Source organism: Podarcis cretensis, assembly GCF_951804945.1.
Source record: "Podarcis cretensis genome assembly, chromosome: 12".
Classification (NCBI taxonomy): domain Eukaryota; kingdom Metazoa; phylum Chordata; class Lepidosauria; order Squamata; family Lacertidae; genus Podarcis; species Podarcis cretensis.
In genome coordinates this window covers 9,241,237-9,263,568 of record NC_137181.1, presented here as the reverse complement: position 1 = coordinate 9,263,568, position 22,332 = coordinate 9,241,237, and the positions used below count along the sequence as shown (strand labels likewise).

Below are 22,332 nucleotides of genomic sequence, written 5' to 3'. Positions count from 1 at the left end.
TCCCCACGTTCCTCCCGGGGATTGGAAAGGGGTTAGTTTAAGCGACAATTTGCAAGTAAAACTGAATTACTGTGTTGTGAAATGATGCATGCAAAAAAAGCATGTCACCATCAGGAAAAGTTTGCAAAGCTCTGCCATAGCCCGAAGATTGCAACAAGAAAATAGAACACAAAATACAAAACAAAGACCAATAACCCTTTCTCTCCAACACACAGTTATTATTTATTAAATTTGATAGAGGAGAGGGTATCCATGGCTACTAAAAAAACCTCCCCACCCCATTGAACTCTGGGGCTGACTGCCCTGCCAGCAAGCTTCATGGCTTAGTTTGCAAAATGTTTATCAATGGTTGGTAAAAGAAAACGGAAAGAAACTCAGGAAAATCTTGATGCCGAAAGCAAGTTTATTTGTCATGATCATTTTTTAATAGCCCAGACCATTTTTGCGGTAGAAAATAAACCCCATGCTAATATCAAAAACTATTCTCTGAACCCCCCCACTTTCCCCCAAAGGTAGGACACCTAGCTAAAAAGAAGACTGCATTGCACAGCATTTAGCACAACTGATTTGTAACTCCTATGTGAGTGATAACTTTAGACTCTTCCAAACAACCTGTTTCTTCCATTATTCATACTGATTCGCTTGCACGACGTTTATGCAGGGGTTAGAATATATCCAGGCTTTATTGAGCAGTTGTTCTGATTTGCTTGCAGGGTGTTAGTACATCTTCCTGCTAATCCTTTTTTTCTCCACATTTTTCAATGCATTTCCCTATCACTTTCCTAACTGCAAAAGTCTGTTTCTTTCTTAAAGCCGCTTTGTGGCACAAGGACGACTGAGCACTTTGATCTGCTTTAATTGTGCAGCCCTAAATTTCCCCAGAGTGCACTGGAATCCCTTCCCCGAATCAGTTGGAGGGACACCCTCGGTTTGTTTTACAAAGGGGTGGCCATATTAAGTTTGTCAGAATAGCAAGATTCCAGGGGAGGCCATATTTTCAGTTCGAGTAGCTTTTGCCTCTGCAAGCCTTCAAGTTACACACAAAGCTTTGCCCAAAAAACGTGGCCTACCACACCACAGGTTTCCCAGCCCCTGAAGGGCCAAAAAGGGCTACCAGCTATACCCAGTAGCAGAGGCCCATTGGGACCCTTCACCGCTGGGTCATTTTCCCAGGGAACCACAGCCACTCTCCTCAGGACAAATCTTTGTTCCGAGAAAAATAAAAATCCACTCCTCTATCTTTGTGCTGCTTTGGGGTGTATGAAGGACCTTTCTTCCCCTTCAGAGCGGGACCTTGGCTGTTCTGCAAGAAAGAGGGAAACGGTCAGGAATTCTTATATTTATTACCATTATTATTATTATTATTATTATTAAATTTGGTTTCTTACCCGCCCTGCACCAGAAAGTCCCAGAGCATGTTACAGCAATGTAAAATGGTTAAGAGTACTAGACTAGGAGCTGGGAGATCAGAGTTTGAATCCCCACTCAGCCACAAAGCTCACTGGATGAGAGCTTGGGCCATTCCCTGCCTCTCCCCCTAACCTACCCCACAGGACTGTTGTGAATAAAAGGGCAGAACCATGTATACGATACAATAATCTTTATTGTCATTGTCCCATACAGAACAACGAAATTGAAAAAAACTACCTCAGACATTCAAAAACCAACAAGCCTGCTATCCCAGCCTGGTTAGCCCCCTAAAAACTCTGAAACCCCATAATTAAATACAATACACTCCCATAGAGACTACCTTAAAGATAAAGGGACCGCTGACCATTAGGTCCAGTCGTGGCCGACTCTGGGGTTGCAGTGCTCATCTCACTTTATTGGCCGAGGGAGCCGGCATACAGAATTACTACTACTACTACTATTGTTATTACCCCACCAGATGGGTTTCCCCAAATACTCTGGGCAGTTTCCGGTGCATATAAAAACATAATAGGTCAATATATATATATATGGATTTTCCCTGGACAAGTGACTTTTCTTCTTTAAGCTCTCAAGGTTCTTAACCTAGCTCAAGGTTGCCATCTGAACTAGCCAGATGCTTAAGGGTAAAGTTAAAGGGACCCCTGACCATTAGGTCCAGTCGTGGACGACTCTGGGGTTGCGGCACTCATCTCGCTTTACTGGCCGAGGGAGCCGGCGTACAGCTTCCGGGTCATGTGGCCAGCATGACTAAGCTGCTTCTAGCGAACCAGAGCAGCGCACGGAAACACCGTTTACCTTCCCGCCGGAGTACCTATTTATCTACTTGCACTTTGACGTGCTTTCGAACTGCTAGGTTGGCAGGAGCAGGGACCGAGCAATGGGAGCTCACCCCGTCCTGGGGATTCGAACCGCCGACCTTCTGATCGGCAAGTCCTAGGCTCTGTGGTATAACCCACAGCGCCACCCGCGTCCTAGAGACTACCTTACACTGCATTTAAAACCAAAATCGCATTTGGATAGAAACTGTACACCACTTGGTGCTCCTTGGAGCAAAAGGCGATATACAAATGTGAGAAATATTAAAAAATCAGGTAAAACAAATTGCAGTCCCTAGAATAGGGTGGGTCCCCAAAAGGTATTAAACCTCTTTTTAAAAGTTTATAGACTGCCTTTCATCTGAAGATCACAGGGCGGTTTTCAGCTGTGCATAGGGCAAGGCAAGTAAGATTGACTGACTTAGCACATACCGGTTTCTGGTTGATGTGCCTGCTCCACTCCCGGGCCATGACGACTGGCAGAGGATAGGTGGATCCGAGGCTCACACCAGCCTGAGAAAGGGCAGCAGTGCTCAGGGCCCATGGGGTGTGTACGTCTCCTCCTTTTATGCCCTGCAGTTCCGGAACCCACAGTCGGACGTAGTCTCCCTGCAGAGGCAAACAATTCAGTCTGGTCCTTGCCTGTTTCTGAGGCAAGGGTTGCAGCTCAGTGACAGAACACCTGCTCGGAAGGCAGAAGATCCCTGGTTCAATCTCTGGTGACTTTCTTTCTTTCTTTTAATTAATAATTTAAATTTTATTAGTATTTTCCACACAACAACAACACAAAAAATATCGAAAAATAACAATACACAAAAACCAACATACCAAAAAAAACCCCCCAAATCCGTATCTTACAAGTATGTACAGTAAGTTAGCTCCTTATAAAGCCAGCAAGGCTATCCGCCCCCAGTACGTTGGCAGCTATCAGAAATGCTCTATTTTATGCTCCTCTGTACTTACCACCAGAGAGCAGCCATACAGAGAAAAATATTCAATATAAACGTTCCTGGATTGCTCTGTGCCGGAGTGCAAACTGGCTAGGAAAGTGGAATCACGTATTTGAGTACTCTGCCCATTAAGTAAAACAAAGCGCTTCCTTGCAAACGGAAAGCTAGCCTTCCAGGGTTTTAACCTAGCCTTCTTCCTAAGATGCTGGCTTTTTCACTGTCAGTCTTACTTAAGAGATGCGAGGGGTAGGACTTGAGGCCTTTACTCGCTTCCAAAAAGATGCTCTGCCACGGAGGTATTCCTGTTCTTCCTACCTGCCCTTCCCCAGTTTTGCTGGGCCATTTAAGAGAACACGCTTCTCACACACTTTAATGAAGAAAAACGGCTGACCATACCAAATCCCCCCTATTACGCCTGGTGGTATCCCATAAAGCCGGGCTACAGCCTAATGCAACAAAGGAAGCAGGATACCGTGTGGTGTTCAGTGTCAGGGTTTCCCAGCAAGCACCTACCTTGCTGTCGTAATCCAAGCCTTGTTTAATCATGTTGAATTTCCGGTTCTCCCTCGGATCGTTGCCGACTCCAGCGCTGTACAACCAGTTGCCATAGTTGCTGCAGACATCATAATCCACCTTGAATTTAGGAAACACATAATCCACCTTGAATTTAGGAAATACATATATGTATGTGTATATATATCTATATGCTTTTGAATTATGGTGCTGGAGGAGACTCTTGAGAGTCCCATGGACTGCAAGAAGAAGAAACCTATCCATTCTCAAGGAAATCAGCCTTGAGTGCTCACTGGAAGGACAGATCCTGAAGCTGAGGCTCCAATACTATGGCCACCTCATGAGAAGAGAAGACTCCCTGGAAAAGACCCTGATGTTGGGAAAGATGGAGGGCACAAGGAGAAGGGGACGACAGAGGACGAGATGGTTGGACAGTGTTCTCGAAGCTACTAGAATGAGTTTGACCAAACTGCGGGAGGCAGTGGAAGACAGAAGTGCCTGGCGTGCTCTGGTCCATGGAGTCACAAAGAGTCGGACACAACTAAACGACTAACCAACAGCAACAACATATATATATATCACAATGACTTGTTAAAAAGGGCTTGATCAGATATTTAGTGCAATCCTCTTCCTTTTCTGAGATGACTCCCAATTTGCTAAAGTTGCATTGACAATTCCAAGGGATTTTGGGAAGGTATCTTGACCTCTCAGCTGTGCATGACATGAACTGCTCAGCTGAGGATATATTTTACACAGTTCTTTGAAGAAAACATCCTCCACGCCTGGCTTTACCCCAGTTGCGTGGCTACTGCTAGAGATTATTATCTTTATTAAACCGCTTATAATATTCTAATAGATAAGTAATAAAATACACCACACACCTATATCTCCACAGTGCCTGTGAGGCTGTGCACACTCTACAATACTTCCTCCAAAAACTCACGCATTTCATTATTCCTGCATTGCAATGGGTTGGACCAGATGACCGTCAGGGTCCCTTTTCCAACTCTACCATTCTATGACTCCTGGGAACTTATTCCAATCCTGCATACATCTCAAAACCCAGGGTGAATTCCAGCAACCAGCTGGCCTTAAGATATAAACGAAGTTGCTCCCATCTTACCAGCAGGGACTCAAACCATTCGGCTCCCATCCTCCAGTCCAAACCCAAATCCTTGGTCAAGAAACTGGCCACGTTCTGGCGCCCTCTGTTTGACATGAAGCCCGTGGCAGCCAGCTCACGCATGTTGGCGTCGACAAAGGGAACCCCCGTTTTTCCATCTGCGGGAGCAAGAAGTCACACAGACACACACACACCTTTGTACAGTGGTACCTCGGGTTACAGACGCTTCAGGTTACAGACTCCACTAACCCAGAAATAGTACCTCGGGTTAAGAACTTTGCTTCAGGATGAGAACAGAAATCATGCGCTGGCGGCGTGGCAGCAGCGGGAGGCCCCATTAGCTAAAGTGGTACCTCAGGTTAAGAACAGTTTCAGGTTAAGAACAGATCTCCAGAATGAATTAAGTTCTTACCCAAGGTAAAGGTAAAGGTAAAGGTAAAGGTAAAGGTAAAGGTAAAGGTAAAGGTAAAGGTAAAGGGACCCCTGACCATTAGGTCCAGTCGTGGCTGACTCTGGGGTTGTGGTGCTCATCTCACTTTATTGGCTGAGGGTCATGTGAGGGTCAGCTTCCGAGTCATGTGGCCAGCATGACTAAGCCGCTTCTGGCGAACCAGAGCAGCACACAGAAACGCCGTTTACCTTCCCGCTGGAGCAGTACCTTTTTATCTACTTGCACTTTGACGTGCTTTTGAACTGCTAGGTTGGCAGGAGCAGGGACTGAGCAACGGGAGCTCACCCCATCGCGGGGATTTGAACCGCCGACCTTCTGATCGGCAAGTCCTAGGCTCTGTGGTTTAACCCACAGCGCCACCCGCGTCCCTGTATAAATACTGAGATACTGCTTCATTCTGCAAACAGAGAGGTGGGAAAGAGGGCTTTTGTGCTATAGTCCGGGCCTTAACATTCTGGTTTCCCCACCTACATAATCTGAATGAATCAGCACTTCAAATCTTACTTGAAAGATGGTGATGGCCCAGCCACCTGAGGACAGCAGGCTAGCTCGAGAGATGGAGGGTAGCCTAGCTTAAGGGGCTCAGGAGAAATGGGGGCACGAATGCCACCCGCCTGCTGTTCTACAGTCCAAGGCAGTTGTCTCACTCTGTGGTGGCTGGTGCCAATTGGGTCTGGTAGGGCCGGAGATGAGGCCAACGTTGGGCGGAGCCAACTCAGGCTACAACAAACACTAGGCTTATTGCCTCAATTTTACTGGTAATAACACCGTTTTCTAACATTCTGTTTACACTGCAGTACCTGTTGCGCTATGGAAATGCAGCCTTTTGATTGATATACCACCAGGTCGTGTTAAATTGTAAACTGCCGTAAATAACTATACAACGGGAGGCTGCCTCAGATTCCATCATGCAGAATTGCCACACAAACGTCCTGAGTTAATGGGGTTGCAAACAGGCTTTTTAATGCAGGCATAGGCAAACCCGGCCCTCCAGATGTTTTTGGGACTACAACTCCCATCATCCCTAGCTAACAGGACCAGTGGTCAGGGATGATGGGAGCTGTAGTCCCAAAACATCTGGAGGGCCGAGTTTGCCTGTGCCTGTTTTAATGGAAACAAATCAACAAGGAAATGAACGCTGAGCTTCCTCTGCGTTCCCAGAAGTGGATTTTCCCATCTTCCTCCCTTCCTTTCTTCCTACATGGATTAAGGAGGAGGGAGTTGAGGGTCTGTGGCCACCCCCTGGACTGGTTGTATGTACGAAGGCAGGCAGGTGTGGGGAGAGATGCCGGAGGTCAGGCAGAGGACCAAACTCCACTGGTTTCATTCTGCCTAATGGTAGGGCTGGCCAGGGCCGGCCCAAGACATTTACGAACCCGAGGCAAACCACAAAACAACACCTCCCTCTGCCAGCAGGCAGATCTCTCGCCCCTCATTGGTTTACTTACCTTTCCATGAGTCAAACAGTTTGGGGTCCTTCTTCCAGGGAACCTCTTTATCCTGGAGCCCTATGTGGGGAGACAGGATTGGCTGGGCATTAGGGGGCATTGCCGGATGGCCAGCGGTTTCTATTCCAGAAGTGGCAGCTGGGATTTCCCATACAAGACTGCAGGTCTTCAAAGAATCCTGTTCAGGCACAGCACTGAAACTTAGGCTGCCATCCAAAACCAAGAGGTACAAAGTATGCAGATGTACTTTTCTCAGACTAGAGTTCACATTTTTCTCCTGCATATATTTAGGTAATATTCATCCATTTATTTATTATTTATTTTTTTTCCTTTCTGGTGGCAGGGTCTTGAATAATTGCTGTTTAAAATGTGATCCAGCTTCCTCCAAGCCCTGAAAAAACACATTTTTCTTCAAGTTGCACCCAGGCTGGACTTTATTGCCCAAGTTCAATAAAAAAAGTGAAGAGGAACTTCTCCAGCGCTAAGGACCCAGTGCAGATAATAAACTACCGTATTTTTCGCTCTATAGGACACACCGGACCATAGGACGCACGGGACTATAGGAGGGGGAGAACAGGGGGAAAAAATTCTCCCCCTCTCTGCTCAGCGCCCCTTCAGCAAAGCGGCAGGAGAAACGGAGCCCCTTCCATTTCTCCCCCCGCTTGGCTGAAGGGGCGCTGCGCAGCTCTCCCTCTCTGCTCTTGCTCTCCCGGCTTCAGCAAAAGGAACCCGAAGCCTGCGGAGCGCAGCGCGAGTTCCTGCTGCACTCCAAAGGCTTCAGGCGGCTATCCCTGAAGCCTGGAGAGCGAGAGGGGTCAGTGCACACCAACCCCTCTCGCTCTCCAGCCTTCAGCAAAAGCAACGCGAAGCCAAGGAGCGCGGAGGGAGCGCTCCCTCTGCACTTCGGAGGCTTCGTGTTGCTATCGCTGAAGCCAAGGAGCCTGCATTCGCTCCATAGGACGCACACACATTTCCCCTTAATTTTTGGAGGGGTAAAAGTGCGTCCTATAGAGCGAAAAATACGGTACATATTTGGCTACACATAACTGATATTGTTGAGTCAACAGCAGAGTGGTAAAACCCAAGAACAGAACCCAATGGAGACAGATACATAGGCAGCCATGGGGCTGCACTGCAAAGCTTGCATTTTCTTGGGGAATTAAAACCATGGGGGTTTTAATTGCTCTTTTAACTGATAAGATCTGAACGAATTTGCCTAGGAATAAACGGGAAGGAAGCATTCTTTCCTTGTGTTCGGATCAGGGATGAGGAACCTCTTCCATCCCGAAGGTAACCTTCCATCTTGGCCAACCTTCTGAGAGGCCACATGGCCCTGGTGGGAGGGGCCAGTTGCAGGAAGTGGGCGTGGCACAAGCCAAAGTGGGCGTGGCCACAGATGTGGCAGACGTCAGCCATCTGCGAGTCTAAGGTTTTTGTTTTTCATCCATGCAAGAAAGAAGCTTGGCTCCGTTCCACCGTCTTGACCGGAAAGGGCAATTCACCCGCTTACCTCTCACAAAGAAAATCCTCCTGCCGTATTTCAGAGCCACAAACCGGAAGTAATCCCTCCACGCCAGTTCAAAAAGCACCCTGGGAGAGTAAATACACACAAACACACACAGGTATTACAACCTCTTGCAATGCAGGAATCTCAGCTAAATAATTCCTGGCAGACAGCCATCCAACCTATAATAATAATTATAATAATTTTTTATTTATATGCTGCCCATCTCACTGTGCTGCCCAGCCACTATGAGCAGCTTCCAACAAATTATAAACGTTAAATTTTTTAACCTTTGTTTTAAAACATCTCGGGGGCTTCTTGTGTGAGGGTTTTCTTTAAAAGTGATTTTTCACTTCCCTCTCTGAACCTGCTCTATCCACATTCCGCACTGTCCGTTATCTCATTCCGTGACATCACAGAAACCCAGCCAATGGCTGCAGAGTGATGTATATGTGTGTTTAAGAAAGAGAGGGAGGGGGAGAGGCAGGCAGAACGTGAACAAGAGGATAATTTTCTCTCTCCCGTGTTAATGTTTCCAAAGCAGGCCATGTCGTTCATATCCTACCAATAGGTACTCTGATTTGCTGTCCTCTCTTTTTCGTATTTCCGGATCTGCTCGTAAATATACCGGGGCGAGATGCAGCCCAGAGCCAGCCTAGAAGACAAATCAAGGATGTCATGAGGGAATGTGCTCTCTGAGGGTGGATGCCATCATTTAGGTGGTGGACCTGAATTCAGAACATCCACTGTTTGTTTAAATTGAGGCATAGCCCATCTTAAGTGCGTAACAACAAGCTCGATTACCACCACCCACTCACATTGATTAAATCCCAGTTCATATTTAATTAAATCAACTCTGAAAACCACAATTAGCATTCTATCACTTGCATATCACGTGGCTCTGAGCTGTGAGGTTATGCAAAGCAGACCTTCCCGTGGGCTTTCGTACAACATTGTCATGGATGCGAGCGAAAAAAGCATATCAATAGGCAATTGGGCTGCTCTTTGTCCAAAGCCGCATTGGAATGCACGTTGAGTGACGCCCACTGAGAAGGCGGATGTTGCTGAAACAGGATTACCCAATCCTAAGCGCATGAATACATTTACCAGGGTGCAAACTTGGTCGAATAATCCACTCCAATCAATCCGTTCCGTGTCTCCTTGTACGAAGCGACTAGGTTCTGTGCAAATGGACGTACACGTCAGGCATTTACAAGGAAACTTCAAAGTGCTTTAAAAACAGCAACACTTTTTCTATAAATGCAAGATATTGCAAATTGAACAGTGTAGAACGAATCTATGAACATAACGTCTGAGACAGAGATTTCTACATCTAACAGAGCCCTCTAGTGGCCATGATCGGGAGTTATGCAGCCATGAAATGAATGAAGTGGGCAACTTGGAGGATTCCATTATTAATATGGGGGTGGGCAGGCAGGTTTGTGTAAATTAGATCACCAGATAAAGAACCCTTAGCAAGCCATAAGGTCTTCAGTTAGCTAACTAATTAACCGAATAAATCTGCAAAAATGTGTGAGTGAATTAGCAACATTTCAATTTCAGGGAAAGCCTTCCCTGTTTGCTTTGTCCAGGCCAGACCATCTTAGGAGAGGCATTCCTGCCTGTTTTGAGAAAAAAGAGGGAGATACCTCTTCTAAGGAAGCACTTTCATATTGCCCTTATTAAATAAAATTCATTTTTAACACATACACAATTTGCAGCCTGATTAATTGGGGTGGGGGGGGTGTTGCGTGACTTTCAATCAATACAAATATCTCAACAATTAAACAGGTAATCTCTGCGACATTTTCCATTTTAAAAATACCATATTTTTTGCTCTATAAGACTCACTTTTTCCCTCCTAAAAAGTAAGGGGAAATGTGTGTGCGTCTTATGGAGTGAATGCAGGCTGTGCAGCTATCCCAGAAACCAGAACAGCAAGAGGGATTGCTGCTTTCACTGTGCAGCAATCCCTCTTGCTGTTCTGGCTTCTGAGATTCAGAATATTTTTTTTTCTTGTTTTCCTCCTCCGAAAACTAGGTGCGTCTTGTGGTCTTGTGCGTCTTATAAAGTGAAACATACGGGAAATGCCAAGGGAATTTGCAACAGTAAAATGACAAGAATAAAACAAATAAAACAATTGCAGAACAAGGGTCCCTGAAAGCTGTCAGTAAACAACACCGCAATTCACTAAATCAGAGGTGAAGAACGTCAGGCCTGGGGGGGGGGGCGGGGATAGAGAGTCCCTGAGGGCCACCATCTGGCCCTCAAAACTCTCCCCTGACCACTACGTTCCACTGACCCAGACTCATGCCTCAAGAGTTTTGGCCCCACTATAATGTGTCCATGAATTCGGATCGTGCCTCTTGCTTGCCTACATGAAGGACAGAAGTGTGCATAGAAACTAGCCTGCTTTTCAAGCTAGTCTTCCTCTGTTGCCTCTGGCCCTCAGAAGATCGCCCAGAAGGGAATGCAGCCCTTGAGCTGAAATGGGCTCCGCAATCCCTGACTAAAGGTTACACTCCATGTGTGCATGCGTACACACACACCCTGGTGGTGGAGAGACCAGACGGATGGACGAGCAGGTAAAGCTCTCTTGCACCGAGTCAGAACATCGTTCCATCTAGTCCAGGATTGTCTGCATGGGCTGGCAGCTCCTTTCCAGGGTTCCAGATCAGGACTGTTCTGCAACCTTGCTAACACAGACTTTTTAGCTAGAGATATTGGAGGCTAGGGAAGCGGGTGGCACTGTGGTCTAAACCACAGAGCCTAGAGCTTGCCAATCAGAAGGTTGGTGGTTTGAATCCCCGTGATGGGGTGAGCTCCCGTTGCTCGGTCCCTGCTTCTGCCAACCTAGCAGTTCAAAAGCACGTCAAAGCGCTAGTAGATAAATAGGTACCACTCCAGCGGGAAGGTAAATGGCGTTTCCGTGCGCTGCTCTGGTTCGCCAGAAGCGGCTTAGTCATGCTGGCCTCATGACTCGGAAGCTGTACGCCGGCTCCCTCGGCCAATAAAGCGAGATGAGCGCCACAACCCCAGATCTGGCCACAACTGGACCTAATGGTCAGGGTTCCCTTTAACTTTATTGGGGGCTAAGCCAGGCTGCCCCCCTCCCCGAACACAAAGCACTGTCTCTCCTCTCAAAACCAAAACAAGCCCTCTCCCAATTCTACAATTCTATGAATTACCGTGTCCCAGAAGTAATGCTGCAGCCTCATTAAGGCCTGTGTCTCTCCTCCGCTGCAAGGGAAGGCAGTGCGGGGATCGACTGACGGATCTGCTGAGGAAGGGGGAAGAATCAACTTGAGCAAAAAAAGGGGGGGGGAATTCCTGCCCTGAAAACACCCTCCAAATCCCGCAGTTAGGGGTGGGGTTGGCTATCCAGTTAAACAAAGCAGGATTGGCAAAAAAATGCTGCCGTTCTCCTGTTTAGATGGAGATGCTGTCAAGATGCGTCCAACGGAATGGGGGCAATTTGCAGGCCCCCAGCTGGCCCCAACCCACCGGCCGGCAGCCAGGCAAACTCCCGTCCTTTGGAACAGCATCAAACAGCGACTCACAGCTTCAGAAGCCTTCAGGAACTTGAGCACGCCTTAACCAGCAGAGTGAATAACCCACAACAGAAGTGGTGAACAGAGGCATAGGTAAAGCATATTTACAAGCATAGTTCAGGACAGAGAAAAACATGTCTGCTCTCTTTCATGTCCCAGAGCAAGAAGCACTAAGCAAAAGCAATATGCAAACGGAAGTACCCAGCAAGCTGCGCTGGAATGTAAATAGACATGTGTGATGGCCTGGGATTCAGACTCGGAGGCTGAACCTGAGGAATCCCAGCCTGCACAGGAGTCCCCGCCTCCAGAACCAGCTGAGCCGGGGCTGGGGCATGAGCCTGAAGGGTCCTCACCAGTGCTGGTTCCTCAGGTGCAGGTACCAGCTGAGTCTGCTCTGGCTCCTGAGGTGATTGAGGACCCATTGCCTGCAGGTGTTCCACTCTCAGCCCCGTCAGAGGAAGCTGAGGTTGCCTCTGGGTCTGGTAACCCTCCAGCCTCTCCTGAGCTACAGAGGCTCAGGGCAGAGAGGCGGAGGGAACTAAGTTCCCGCAGGAGGAGTGCTCGCCTCCAGGCCAGGAGAGACGAGTCACCTGTGGACCGGGGCCGCCCTGTGCCTCGGAGCAGATAAAAGCCAGCCAGCTCCAGTCCCAGGTTGCGGGAGCAACATTGTTGGTAGCCTGTTCCTGCCTGCACCCTGTCCTGCTCTTCTGCCAGAGTTCCTGACCTCACCCGAATCCCTGCCTTGGACCCTGCTTCAGCTTTGACGGACGGCCTCCATACCGCACCCTCGACCTCGGACTGGACTCGGACCTTGCCGCACGGTTAACCCTCAGGACCAGCACAACATGTGACATGCAACAATTCACATATCTGTTCCTCTTAGGGTAGAACGGAACATCAATATCTTAACATCTGCTGCCAGGGTGGGTGGGGGATGGAGAGATTTAGCTGTGATTCCTGCGTTGGAGGGGGTCAGACTAGACAGGGTCGTCTTTAGCATATGCGGCACCGGGGTGCAAAAAACCACCCACTGCCCCCAATGAGCTTTTCTGCAGATGACGGGCAGAATCCGAGATCAGGGAGAAGAGTTGCTGGAAGAAGACTGGAAGAAATTTAAAATCTATCTACAAAAACATTGTAAAATTTTTGAATGTTGATGACATTGAAATGAAATGAATGGGTTCTAGTAAAAAAGGAAAAATAAGAACATGAAAGAAGGGATAGATATTAGATAAAAATTAGGAACAAACAATACGTGAAGAAAGATAATTAAGGATAAGATTAATAAGAAGGAATTTGCTAATTAATTTTAAATTGGAATACAAGAAAGGGGTGTGTGAGGAAGTCAAGAAAATAAGTTTATGAACGGTAAGAAATTAAAGAGGGATTTTTATGTTTAACTTTTTAAACTTTTTTTTTCTTTTTTTCTTGTTTGTTTGTTTTGTATTATGTTTCAATGTTTATATGTCTGAATGTTTATATGCTCTGTGTTCTTTTTATGTAATTTTTTTTTCTTTGATAAAATTTAATAAAATATCATTAAAAAAAAAATGAGCTTTTCTGCAGCTCATGCCACTGTGGGAGGTGAGCAATCCCCGCAGAGGCTTGGGAGGGAATCTGCATGTCGGCCCTGAGACTAGAGGACCCTATGATTCTATATGATGTGCATAAGCAGTGCCAATTCCATCATAAACACTGGTGGAATAACACCCCCAGTGCAGTGAAAAATGTTGGGCGGAACCATCCCTACCTTGCATCCCAAAATCTTCCAGTTTGGGGATGTTCCCTTCTTCCACCCCTGGAGGCAACGGCTTCAGCTGAGTGGCCATTTGCAGAAGAGGCCGAACCTTCACCTGGGACTCCACGGCTTTCCGGAACTGGGTGTACACATCGGGCAACCTGCAAAACAGATTCCCACTAACATATCAAGGTTCCCAGGTTCCCAGTCACTACTGTAAGGCTGGGGGCTCAGCTCACCTGGAAATGTGCTTGAAGGGCAGGTCGTCCCGGTGATAGAGCGTCGACCCCCAGAACTTCTGGGCCACCACCCCTTGCTCAGAGCACACCTGCAGCAGCGCCTTCTCCACATCCAGCTCTTCCTTTGTCGCCTAGAGCAAGCGGGAAGCAAAAGAGAAAGATTCTCCCATCTGTGCAACAACTGCAACAGCGAGCCAGCAATAAATCGCACTGTGCATGTTGCAGGAAATAAGGGTTTGTTTTAGGTTTTCCATGTGTGCTAAAACTCAGTCTGGTGGTTTTTTTCCATTGTTTAACCACATCAGTTAACAAACATGGATACATATGCTATAATGTTATTGTTTTAGTTAAATAAATTGTTTCAGTTGTTATTAAGGAAATGATTCTTTTTCTCCTTCCAATAAAGTACAGCAGAAAAGTTGTCCAAATATAAAGTTAACTTACTAAACCTCACAATAATTTCATAATTATCTGTCTATGTATTTCTGATAGTATAACCAAATTGGCAGTTTTTGATATAACTGTAAAAACTACTCTGAAAATTTATTATTCCAAAAAGGAAACTTTCATATGGCTGTAAATATTAAGCTCATTCCAGCAAGAATGAGTCTTTCTGTAAAAAAATTGATTTAAATCAAGTCTTACTGATTAGTGATTTAAATCGTGATTCTGGAACGGATTAAGATTGAGGACCAAGGGTACCACTGTATTCTGGTTGGGGGCTGATGGGAGTTGGAGTCCCAAGGATATCTGGAGGGCAAGAGATACCCCATCACTGGTTTAATCTCTGAAACAGTGGGAGATCTTTCCTTACCTCTTCGTGGAAGACCACGGCAGCCACGGAACCGAGCTGGGAAATAAGATCGCAGACAACATCTTCCGGCTTCCCTTTTCGCACCACCAGATTACTACGGAGGAAGAACGGCCAGCAGAAAATTAAACAGTAGCATGATCCCACTGAAACCACTTGGCCACATCTGCACTTAAGACATTGAAAGCAGCGCCATACCACTTTAAACAGCCATGGCTTCTCCCAGGGAATTCTGGGAATTGTAGTTTGCTGAGACTGCTAAGAGTTGTCAGAAGACCCTGATTCCTCTCACAGAGCTACAATACCCAGAGTTCCCTAGGAAGAAGGGTTGATTGTTAGATCACAGCAGCTTCACCTGCAGACATTAGCAGGAGAGAAATGCCTCCATGCTGTGAAAAGCTTCATCAGTTAAATCCTGCAGATCAAATTACTGTTGCGAACGCAGGAGCGGATCAGGCTGCCTATCTCTCTGGTCTGCTGGCCACTGTACTAGAAACAGCATTTAGCGGATGAAGTGCAGCTGTGTCTGGAACGGAAAACTGCATCAAACGAAGTACAGTGGTACCTCGATTTACGAACTTAACCCATTCCGGAGGTCCGTTCTTAAACTGAAACCGTTCTTAAACTGAGGCACGCTTTCCCTAATAAGGCCTCCTGCCACCAGTGCCCTTCCACCGTTCGGCTTCCGTTCTTAGACCAAGGTAAAGTTCACAAACTGGGAAACCACTTCCAGTTTTGCAGAGTTTGTAAACTGAATAGTTCATAAACAGGGCTGCTTTTAAACCGAGGTACCACTGTATACGGGACGCGGGTGGTGCTGTGGGTTAAACCACAGAGCCTACGACTTGCCAATCAGAAGTTCGGTGGTTTGAATCCATGCAACGGGATGAGCTCCCGTTGCTCAGTCCCTGCTCCTGCCAACCTAGCAGTTCAAAAGCACATCAAAGTGCAAGTAGATAAATAGGTACCGCTCCGGCGGAAAGGTAAACGGCATTTCCGTGCGCTGCTCTGGTTCACCAGAAGTGGCTTAGTCATGCTGGCCACATGACCCGGAAGCTGTACACCGGCTCCCTCGGCCAGTAAAGCGAGATGAGCGCTGCAACCCCAGAGTCGGCCACGACTGGACCTAATGGTTAGGGGTCCCTTTACCTTTAACACTGTATACAAAAACGGGTTTTGAAACTAGCACTGATGAGGCTGCACACACCTGCCCTTTTTCTTGAGTGCCTCCCTGAGATCTTCCACACTCTCCAGCAGAAACTTGAGGCGATAGGGCCCAGTCTTGGGGAACTGATAGTAATGGGTTTCCGCGTAGTGCCGGGCATCAAAGCAGTATAGTGGAATGACAAAGTCTGCGTTGCTGTGTGCCCAGTGGAGAACCTGCAGGGGCAGATGGGATTGGCGTCAGAAACACAGGAACACTCAGGCCCATTGGTCCATCTAGCTCAGTACTGTCAACACTGACTGGCAGCAGCTCTCGCCTTCCTCATTTAATCCCCACAACAACCCTGTGAGGTAGGGTTAGGATGGTGGGAAAGCAGTGGCTGGCCCAGGGTTACAAAGTGAGTGTGCTGGTCCTGAGGGTTAACTGTGCGGTGAGGTCCGAGTCCAGTCCGAGGTTGAGGGTGCAGTATGGAGGCCGTCAAAGCTGAAGCGGGGTCCAAGGCAGGGAGTCGGGTGAGGTCAGGAACTCTGGCAGAAGAGCAGGACAGGGTGCAGGCAGGAACAGGCTACCAACAATGTTGCTCCTGCAACCTGGGACTGGGCTGGCTGGCTTTTATCTGCCCTGAGGCACAGGGCAGCCCCGGTCCACAGGTGACTCACCTCTCCTGGCCTGGAGGCAAGTGCTCCTCCTGCGGGAACTTAGTTCCCTCCGCCTCTCTGCCCTGAGCCTCTGCAGCCCAGGAGAGGCTGGAGGGTTACCGGACCCAGATGCAACCTCACCTTCCCCTGACGGGGCTGAGAGTGGAGCACCTGCAGGCAATGGGTCCTCCATCACCTCAGGAGCCAGAGCAGACTCAGCTGGTGCCTGCACCTGAGGATCCAGCACAGGTGAGGACCCTTCAGGCTCAGGCCCCAGCCCCGGCTCAGCTGGTTCTGGAGGCGGGGACTCCTGTGCAGGCTGGGATTCCTCAAGTTCAGTCTCCGAGTCCCAATCCCAGGCCATCACAGTGAGCATCATGGCCAAGTGGGGATTTGCACCCTGGTCTCCTAGGTCCTAGTGTGACACTCTAACCACCACACTGCACTGCCCAGCTAGCTGGCCTTCATATAAGGTGGCACCCTATGCTTCTGACTTCCACAGATGAACACACCCACCCTAACCGGTTCCTCTTCAAAGATGCTTTTGCTCAGTGGCAGCGCAGGGCTGACGCGTCCTCCTTGGTCCCAGCGCTTGTTAACAAGCCCCGCCCTGTTCCCTCCCCCGCGCTGTTTGATAACTTAGCTCGTGACGTCACAGGCACTTCAAAAGCAGCACATGGGGGAGGCGGGGCTTCGAGCGCCAGCTGCAAAGTTACATAAACTTCGGAGCCGCGCTGTGTGCGTAAAAGCCGGACCGGCGAGGCTCTTGGAGAGGTCTTGCTCTGGCCGGCCCAGCGGGGCTCGCTGAAGGCCGCCGAGGGCCATTTCCCTCCCGGCTTCCCCCGGACCGAGGTCCCCCTCCTAGACAACCCGTGCGTCTCCCAATTGCTTTGCTCTGGCGTTGTTGAAGGGGGGGTTTCCCGCGATCTGCCGCTTGGCTGCGCCCAGGGCGCACCGTCCGAGCCCGTACCTCGTTATCGTGGTAGCGCAGGTCGTTCCGCAAAACGCACAGGGCTGTCCTCAGCGCGGCCATGGGGGCGATCGGAGCCTGCTGTAGCGCCCCGGCCTTCCACTGCGAGGGGGAGGGAGGTGCCCAAGCCCCGCCGCCCACAGGGGAGGAGCCGCACCCGGCTTCTTTCCGCGGCGCACCCTTTGCAGGACTCCCTGGAGAGGCGCGGGGTGGTAGGGTGGCGTGTTTTAGCCGCGCGCCTGGCGTGTTCAGAGGCCAAAGCGAAGCTGTGTGAAGGGTCTACTCCGGGGCAAGGACTGCGGGGCAAAGGTCTATGACCGTTCCCCCACGCACATAGCGGAATGAGCATGAGGGTCCCCAAGCGCCGCAGGGATAACTTGCCCCATTTCTTGGCATCCGTCGGGAGACAATGGAAGAGTGCGTTTTTGGGCGGTGGCGGACCGACATTTCGGGGGCCTTGAAGCTTGAGCTGTTATGGGGACTCCTTTTATCCTCAGTGGGGTTCCACGACAGATCACATTTTAAAAATATCTGCTGCGGCTCGTAATTTGATTAGAATTGCTCTGCTGGGTTATCTCACCTGTCAACAGGTGTGAATAAAAAAAAAATCCAATGCCTTATATTTTCCAAGTTAAGGGTGGGTGAAAATTAGGGAGAATTTTATACATGCATGATGCATCATTTAATGATGAAATTGGGCCTACCAGACCCAAAAATGTTAAGCAAAGTGGACTAAAGTCACTTCTGGGGCCCCTCTGGCCCCTCATTTATTTAGTGCATTACCATCTGAAGACCTGAAGACCCTCACATTTGGCCAGTGTGGGAGATAAGGGGTAAAGGTAAAGGGACCCCTGACCATTAGATCCAGTCATGACCGACTCTGGAGTTGCGGTGCTCATCTCGCTTTATTGGCCGAGGGAGCCGGTGTACAGCTTCCGGGTCAAGTGGCCAGCATGACAAAGCCGCTTCTGTCGAACCAGAGCAGCGCACGGTAACGCTGTTTACCTTACCGCCAGAGCGGTACCTATTTATCTACTTGCACTTTGATGTGCTTTGGAACTGCTAGGTTGGCAGAAGCAGGGACCAAGCAACGGGAGCTCTCCCTGTCGCGGGGATTCGAACCGCCAACCTTCTGATCGGCAAGTCCTAGGCTCTGTGGTTTAACCCACAGTGCCACCTGCGTCCCTGGATAAGGCTTAGGGCCAGCCAGATCTAGCTCCCCATCCCTGGATTAAAGGATTCCAGGGATTGTGCTTTCACAACCAGAGTGTAAACACAAAGGAGAGGGGTAACTTATGCTGCATTCACTGGTATGCAGACTGATGCTTCGGTGACTGCAGCTGGGATGCTTAAATAAGTTACGGAACCGTTTCTTCTCAAATTGTGTGCTGTCACCGGAAATAAATTGCCATTAGGGAAAGACTTATGTGAGCTGAGATTACTCATGCTGCAAGGGCAGGTGCCTGCTGCAACTCTGCATGATTCCCTGAAACACAGAGAACAGCCTCCACAAGGCAGATAATTCACTCACCCACGTTCCCCAAATAAACTTTTTCGAGGGGCTAAAGAGAACTGTGGCTCAGCTGTCCAAAGCATGGCAGTTCAAAGAGCCTTTGAGATTTCAGAGCTTCCTTGATTTCCATCCCATTGTTCCTATAATTAAAATGTGCAGAGCAACTGTGTGACTCACCAGCTAGTCAGACGCTGATTTGATTCATTCAAGCCAGTCTCGAGAGTCTATGGTTGCACAATGAAGTTTTATATTTAGTCATGTTTGGACATGGGAAACTATGTCCTACGCGGATACTTTCACATGCACGTTGGTATTTACCATCAAGTGATGTTGTTGTTTAGTCGTTTAGTCGTGTCCGACTCTTCGTGACCCCATGGACCAGAGCACGCCAGGCACTCCTGTCTTCCCATCAAGTGATAGCTGTCCCTTTTATCCTACAGCGATGGACAATGTTACAGAGTTGGTTACACTGCGGAGCTAAACTAACACAGTCTGACAGCTATATGATGTTTTGTGTAACTCAGCCCTCCAGTTATGTAACTGGGCCTTCCCCATATTTACTGTACCTGTTTAAAAAAGCTTACCTGGGCCTTCCTATTCTTAGATGCTTGAATAAGCTTACCTGATGTGCCAACAGGAAGAAGATGGCAAGGACTGTCCCTCTCTCAAAAAGTATACGGTATTTGGAAAATAAAGAATGCAGAGTATTTTCCAGACTGGAAAAATGCAGTATACGTTTACTAGCAGGACCCATCATTTGTGTGACAATAATTGCACAAAGCTATGTTGATTCTAGGGACGCAGGTGGCGCTGTGGGTTAAAGCCTCAGCGCCTAGGGCTTGCCGATCGAAAGGTCGGCGGTTCGAATCCCTGCGGCGGGGTGCGCTCCCGCTGCTCGGTCCCAGCGCCTGCCAACCTAGCAGTTCGAAAGCACCTCCGGGTGCAAGTAGATAAATAGGGACCGCTTACCAGCGGGAAGGTAAACGGCGTTTCCGTGTGCGGCTCTGGCTCTGGCCAGAGCAGCGATGTCACACTGGCCACGTGACCCGGAAGTGTCTCCGGACAGCGCTGGCCCCTGGCCTCTTAAGTGAGATGGGCGCACAACCCCAGAGTCTGTCAAGGCTGGCCCGTACGGGCAGGGGTACCTTTACCTTTACCTTTATGTTGATTCTATCACCTAGATCTAAGCACAATGATCATGGCCTGTATTTTGTTTCCCCTCCGACCTCAGAGCTACCTTTTATCCAGTATCCAGTACTCACATGTGTGTGTGTGTCTGTGCACACTCAAGAATGCATACAGACATTGGGATTATTGTTTTGCTGGTTATACCGCTAGCAATTCTGCTGCAGTTTCTCATGTTCCTTTTGTACTGTGTTACTTGTGTTTGGGAACGTGGCTTTTTGATCAACGTGCCACCAAGTTGCGCCAAGTTCGCAGCAGTGTTTATGGTGTGACACAACAGCAGACTGTCGTAGGGCATGTCACCACCCCTCAAGTACATGCATGCTTCTTCTGTTCCCCCAGGAAGAATGCAGGAAAGAGCTGCATTCTGGAATCCTGCCCCCAATTCCATCCCACAATTTTCCGGGTTAATGGGGTTATTTTGGGAAGCAGTTAACCCAGAAATGTGCACTAGATTCTGCTAGATTCCAGAATTGGCTTTCCGCCATGTGAAAGATCACATAAAATGTGAAAATTATTTGAGGAAGGAAATCTCATGAAAATGGAATAAAGTGCTGTCTGGATGGAGCCTCGTACTCCTGTCTACTCATGTTAACATTCAATGATTACATAGAAAGCTTGCGCCATAATAAAAGGTGTCAGTCTGTTGCAGCAAAAACAAGGAACAGTCTCGTGGCACCTTAAAGACTATCACAGCTGCCTTGCTGGAAACTGGCATATGCTCACCATAAATCTCTTGACATGAATGGATATGTCAAATGCCAAATCATTATCCAAAATTTTGGTATTGTTTAAATCCTAGATATTGTCTTCATTCTTCTGTGGGTCTGAACATCCACCCTCTTGCAAAATAAGTTTAAGCATTCTTTTTTTAAAAAAACAAAAATTATTCATGTTTCCTCTATCCCTGTTGATTTATTAGACTTCCTATTTGCAATGGAGCTATATTTAACACTTCTACCATATTTGTATTGTTCACCAGGGAGGTAATCGTCTCATCTTAAAAGTCTGCCTTTGTTCACTCGCTTTTCACGTCTGACGTAAAGTGGTTTGAGTAATGACTTACCATAAAACAGCCTGATTTGGGCAATGTAACTTTGTGTGAGAATGTGGGAAGGCTAGGACGGTTCATTTGGACAACAATCACAGGGGAAATTAAGGCCATTACCTCTGACATTGAACTAATGATTTGGGAACTTTAGCCCAAGGAGGCTCACAAATGCTCCTTTCTGCTGAGATTGCGTGGTGCTGATAATGCCAAGGTTGCAGGTTTGATCCCCATATGGGACAATACCTGCGTATTCCCCAGAGTCCCTTAAAACTCTACAATACAAACAAACAATACAAACAAATTCTTGTCTTATCCTTATTTTTTCTTAACATTGTTAGGTGAGCTTCCCCAAGTCCCCATATCTGATTTTCATTTTACCTCATCTTTAGCAGTTTACATATATCATAATTTTTAACCATTTTTTAAATCACACTTACTTTTACCATAATAATCTTCACATTTTAGCCTTTACAAATAATACTCTTTTAAAATACACTATCTTCTACTTCTAACCCTACAGCTTGTATCCACTTCCAAAGCTATTCTAAGATTTAAATATGAACATATTTTTTTTTCAAATATTCTTTAAACTTCTTCCAATCTTATTCCACTGTCTCTTCTCTCTGGTCTCGGAGTCTCCCAGTCAGTTTGGCAAGTTCCATATAGTCCATCATTTTCATCCCAATTCTATGATTATGAGATCGCATAAGAGCAGAAATCTTTTGCCCAATGTGGGGCTTGAACCCACAGCCCTGAGATGAAGAGAACCATGCTCTTTAAGAGTCATTGGTGGGCAGGGCCATAGGCAGAAGTGGGTGGGGCCTTGAAGGTAAACTTTACCGTTGGACAGTAAGCTATTTTTCTGCACATACACCTTCCTTCTGCGTCCAGACTAGCAAGAGGCATCATCATCGGAGTTCAAGGACAAATTCAAACCACTTGGGGTGCGAAGCAGGAGAGGTGGTCTGGGGTTGAGTGAGGTCTGGGTACAGTTTTGAGGACCAGATAGAAAAACCATGAATATCTGCATTTACACTTTGGGCCTTGGGCACTCAACAACTGGTTGGTTGTTTTGGATTAGCGCCCATGTTTTTGTTGGGTACCTTAGTTGCCTTAGTTGTTTTTGTTGCCATGTTTTGAGGAACAAAAGCAGTTCACAGATAAATTTGGTCCCATGGCAAATAACCGGTTCCTTTAATATTACACTCAGAATTGCACTTTGTGTATGTCCATAAA

The 22,332-nt window shown here is 47.8% G+C and overlaps 2 protein-coding genes across 3 annotated transcripts in view; one reads left to right on the top strand and one right to left on the bottom strand.

Annotated features, from left to right (window-relative positions):
• XIRP1 (xin actin binding repeat containing 1) overlaps window positions 1-22,332 on the top strand; it is a 282,674-nt gene that overhangs the window by 227,546 nt on the left and 32,796 nt on the right. The gene's annotated exons all lie outside the window — the stretch shown is intronic.
• LOC307199178 (cryptochrome DASH-like) lies at window positions 384-17,502 on the bottom strand. 2 transcript variants are annotated; one of them, XM_079946913.1, is made up of 14 exons: window positions 17,348-17,502; window positions 15,782-15,954; window positions 14,578-14,671; window positions 13,764-13,894; window positions 13,537-13,685; window positions 11,424-11,515; window positions 9,343-9,416; window positions 8,801-8,890; window positions 8,242-8,321; window positions 6,732-6,791; window positions 4,833-4,990; window positions 3,710-3,829; window positions 2,679-2,855; window positions 384-1,303 (listed from the first exon to the last, which is right to left on the bottom strand). In XM_079946913.1, the coding sequence occupies exons 1-14, from the start codon at window positions 17,408-17,410 to the stop codon at window positions 1,193-1,195; spliced, it is 1,572 nt and encodes a 523-aa protein (XP_079803039.1). In that variant the 5' UTR covers window positions 17,411-17,502; the 3' UTR covers window positions 384-1,192. The 2 variants fall into 2 exon arrangements, with proteins under 2 accessions (XP_079803039.1, XP_079803040.1); XM_079946914.1 differs by having other exon boundaries at window positions 11,424-11,512.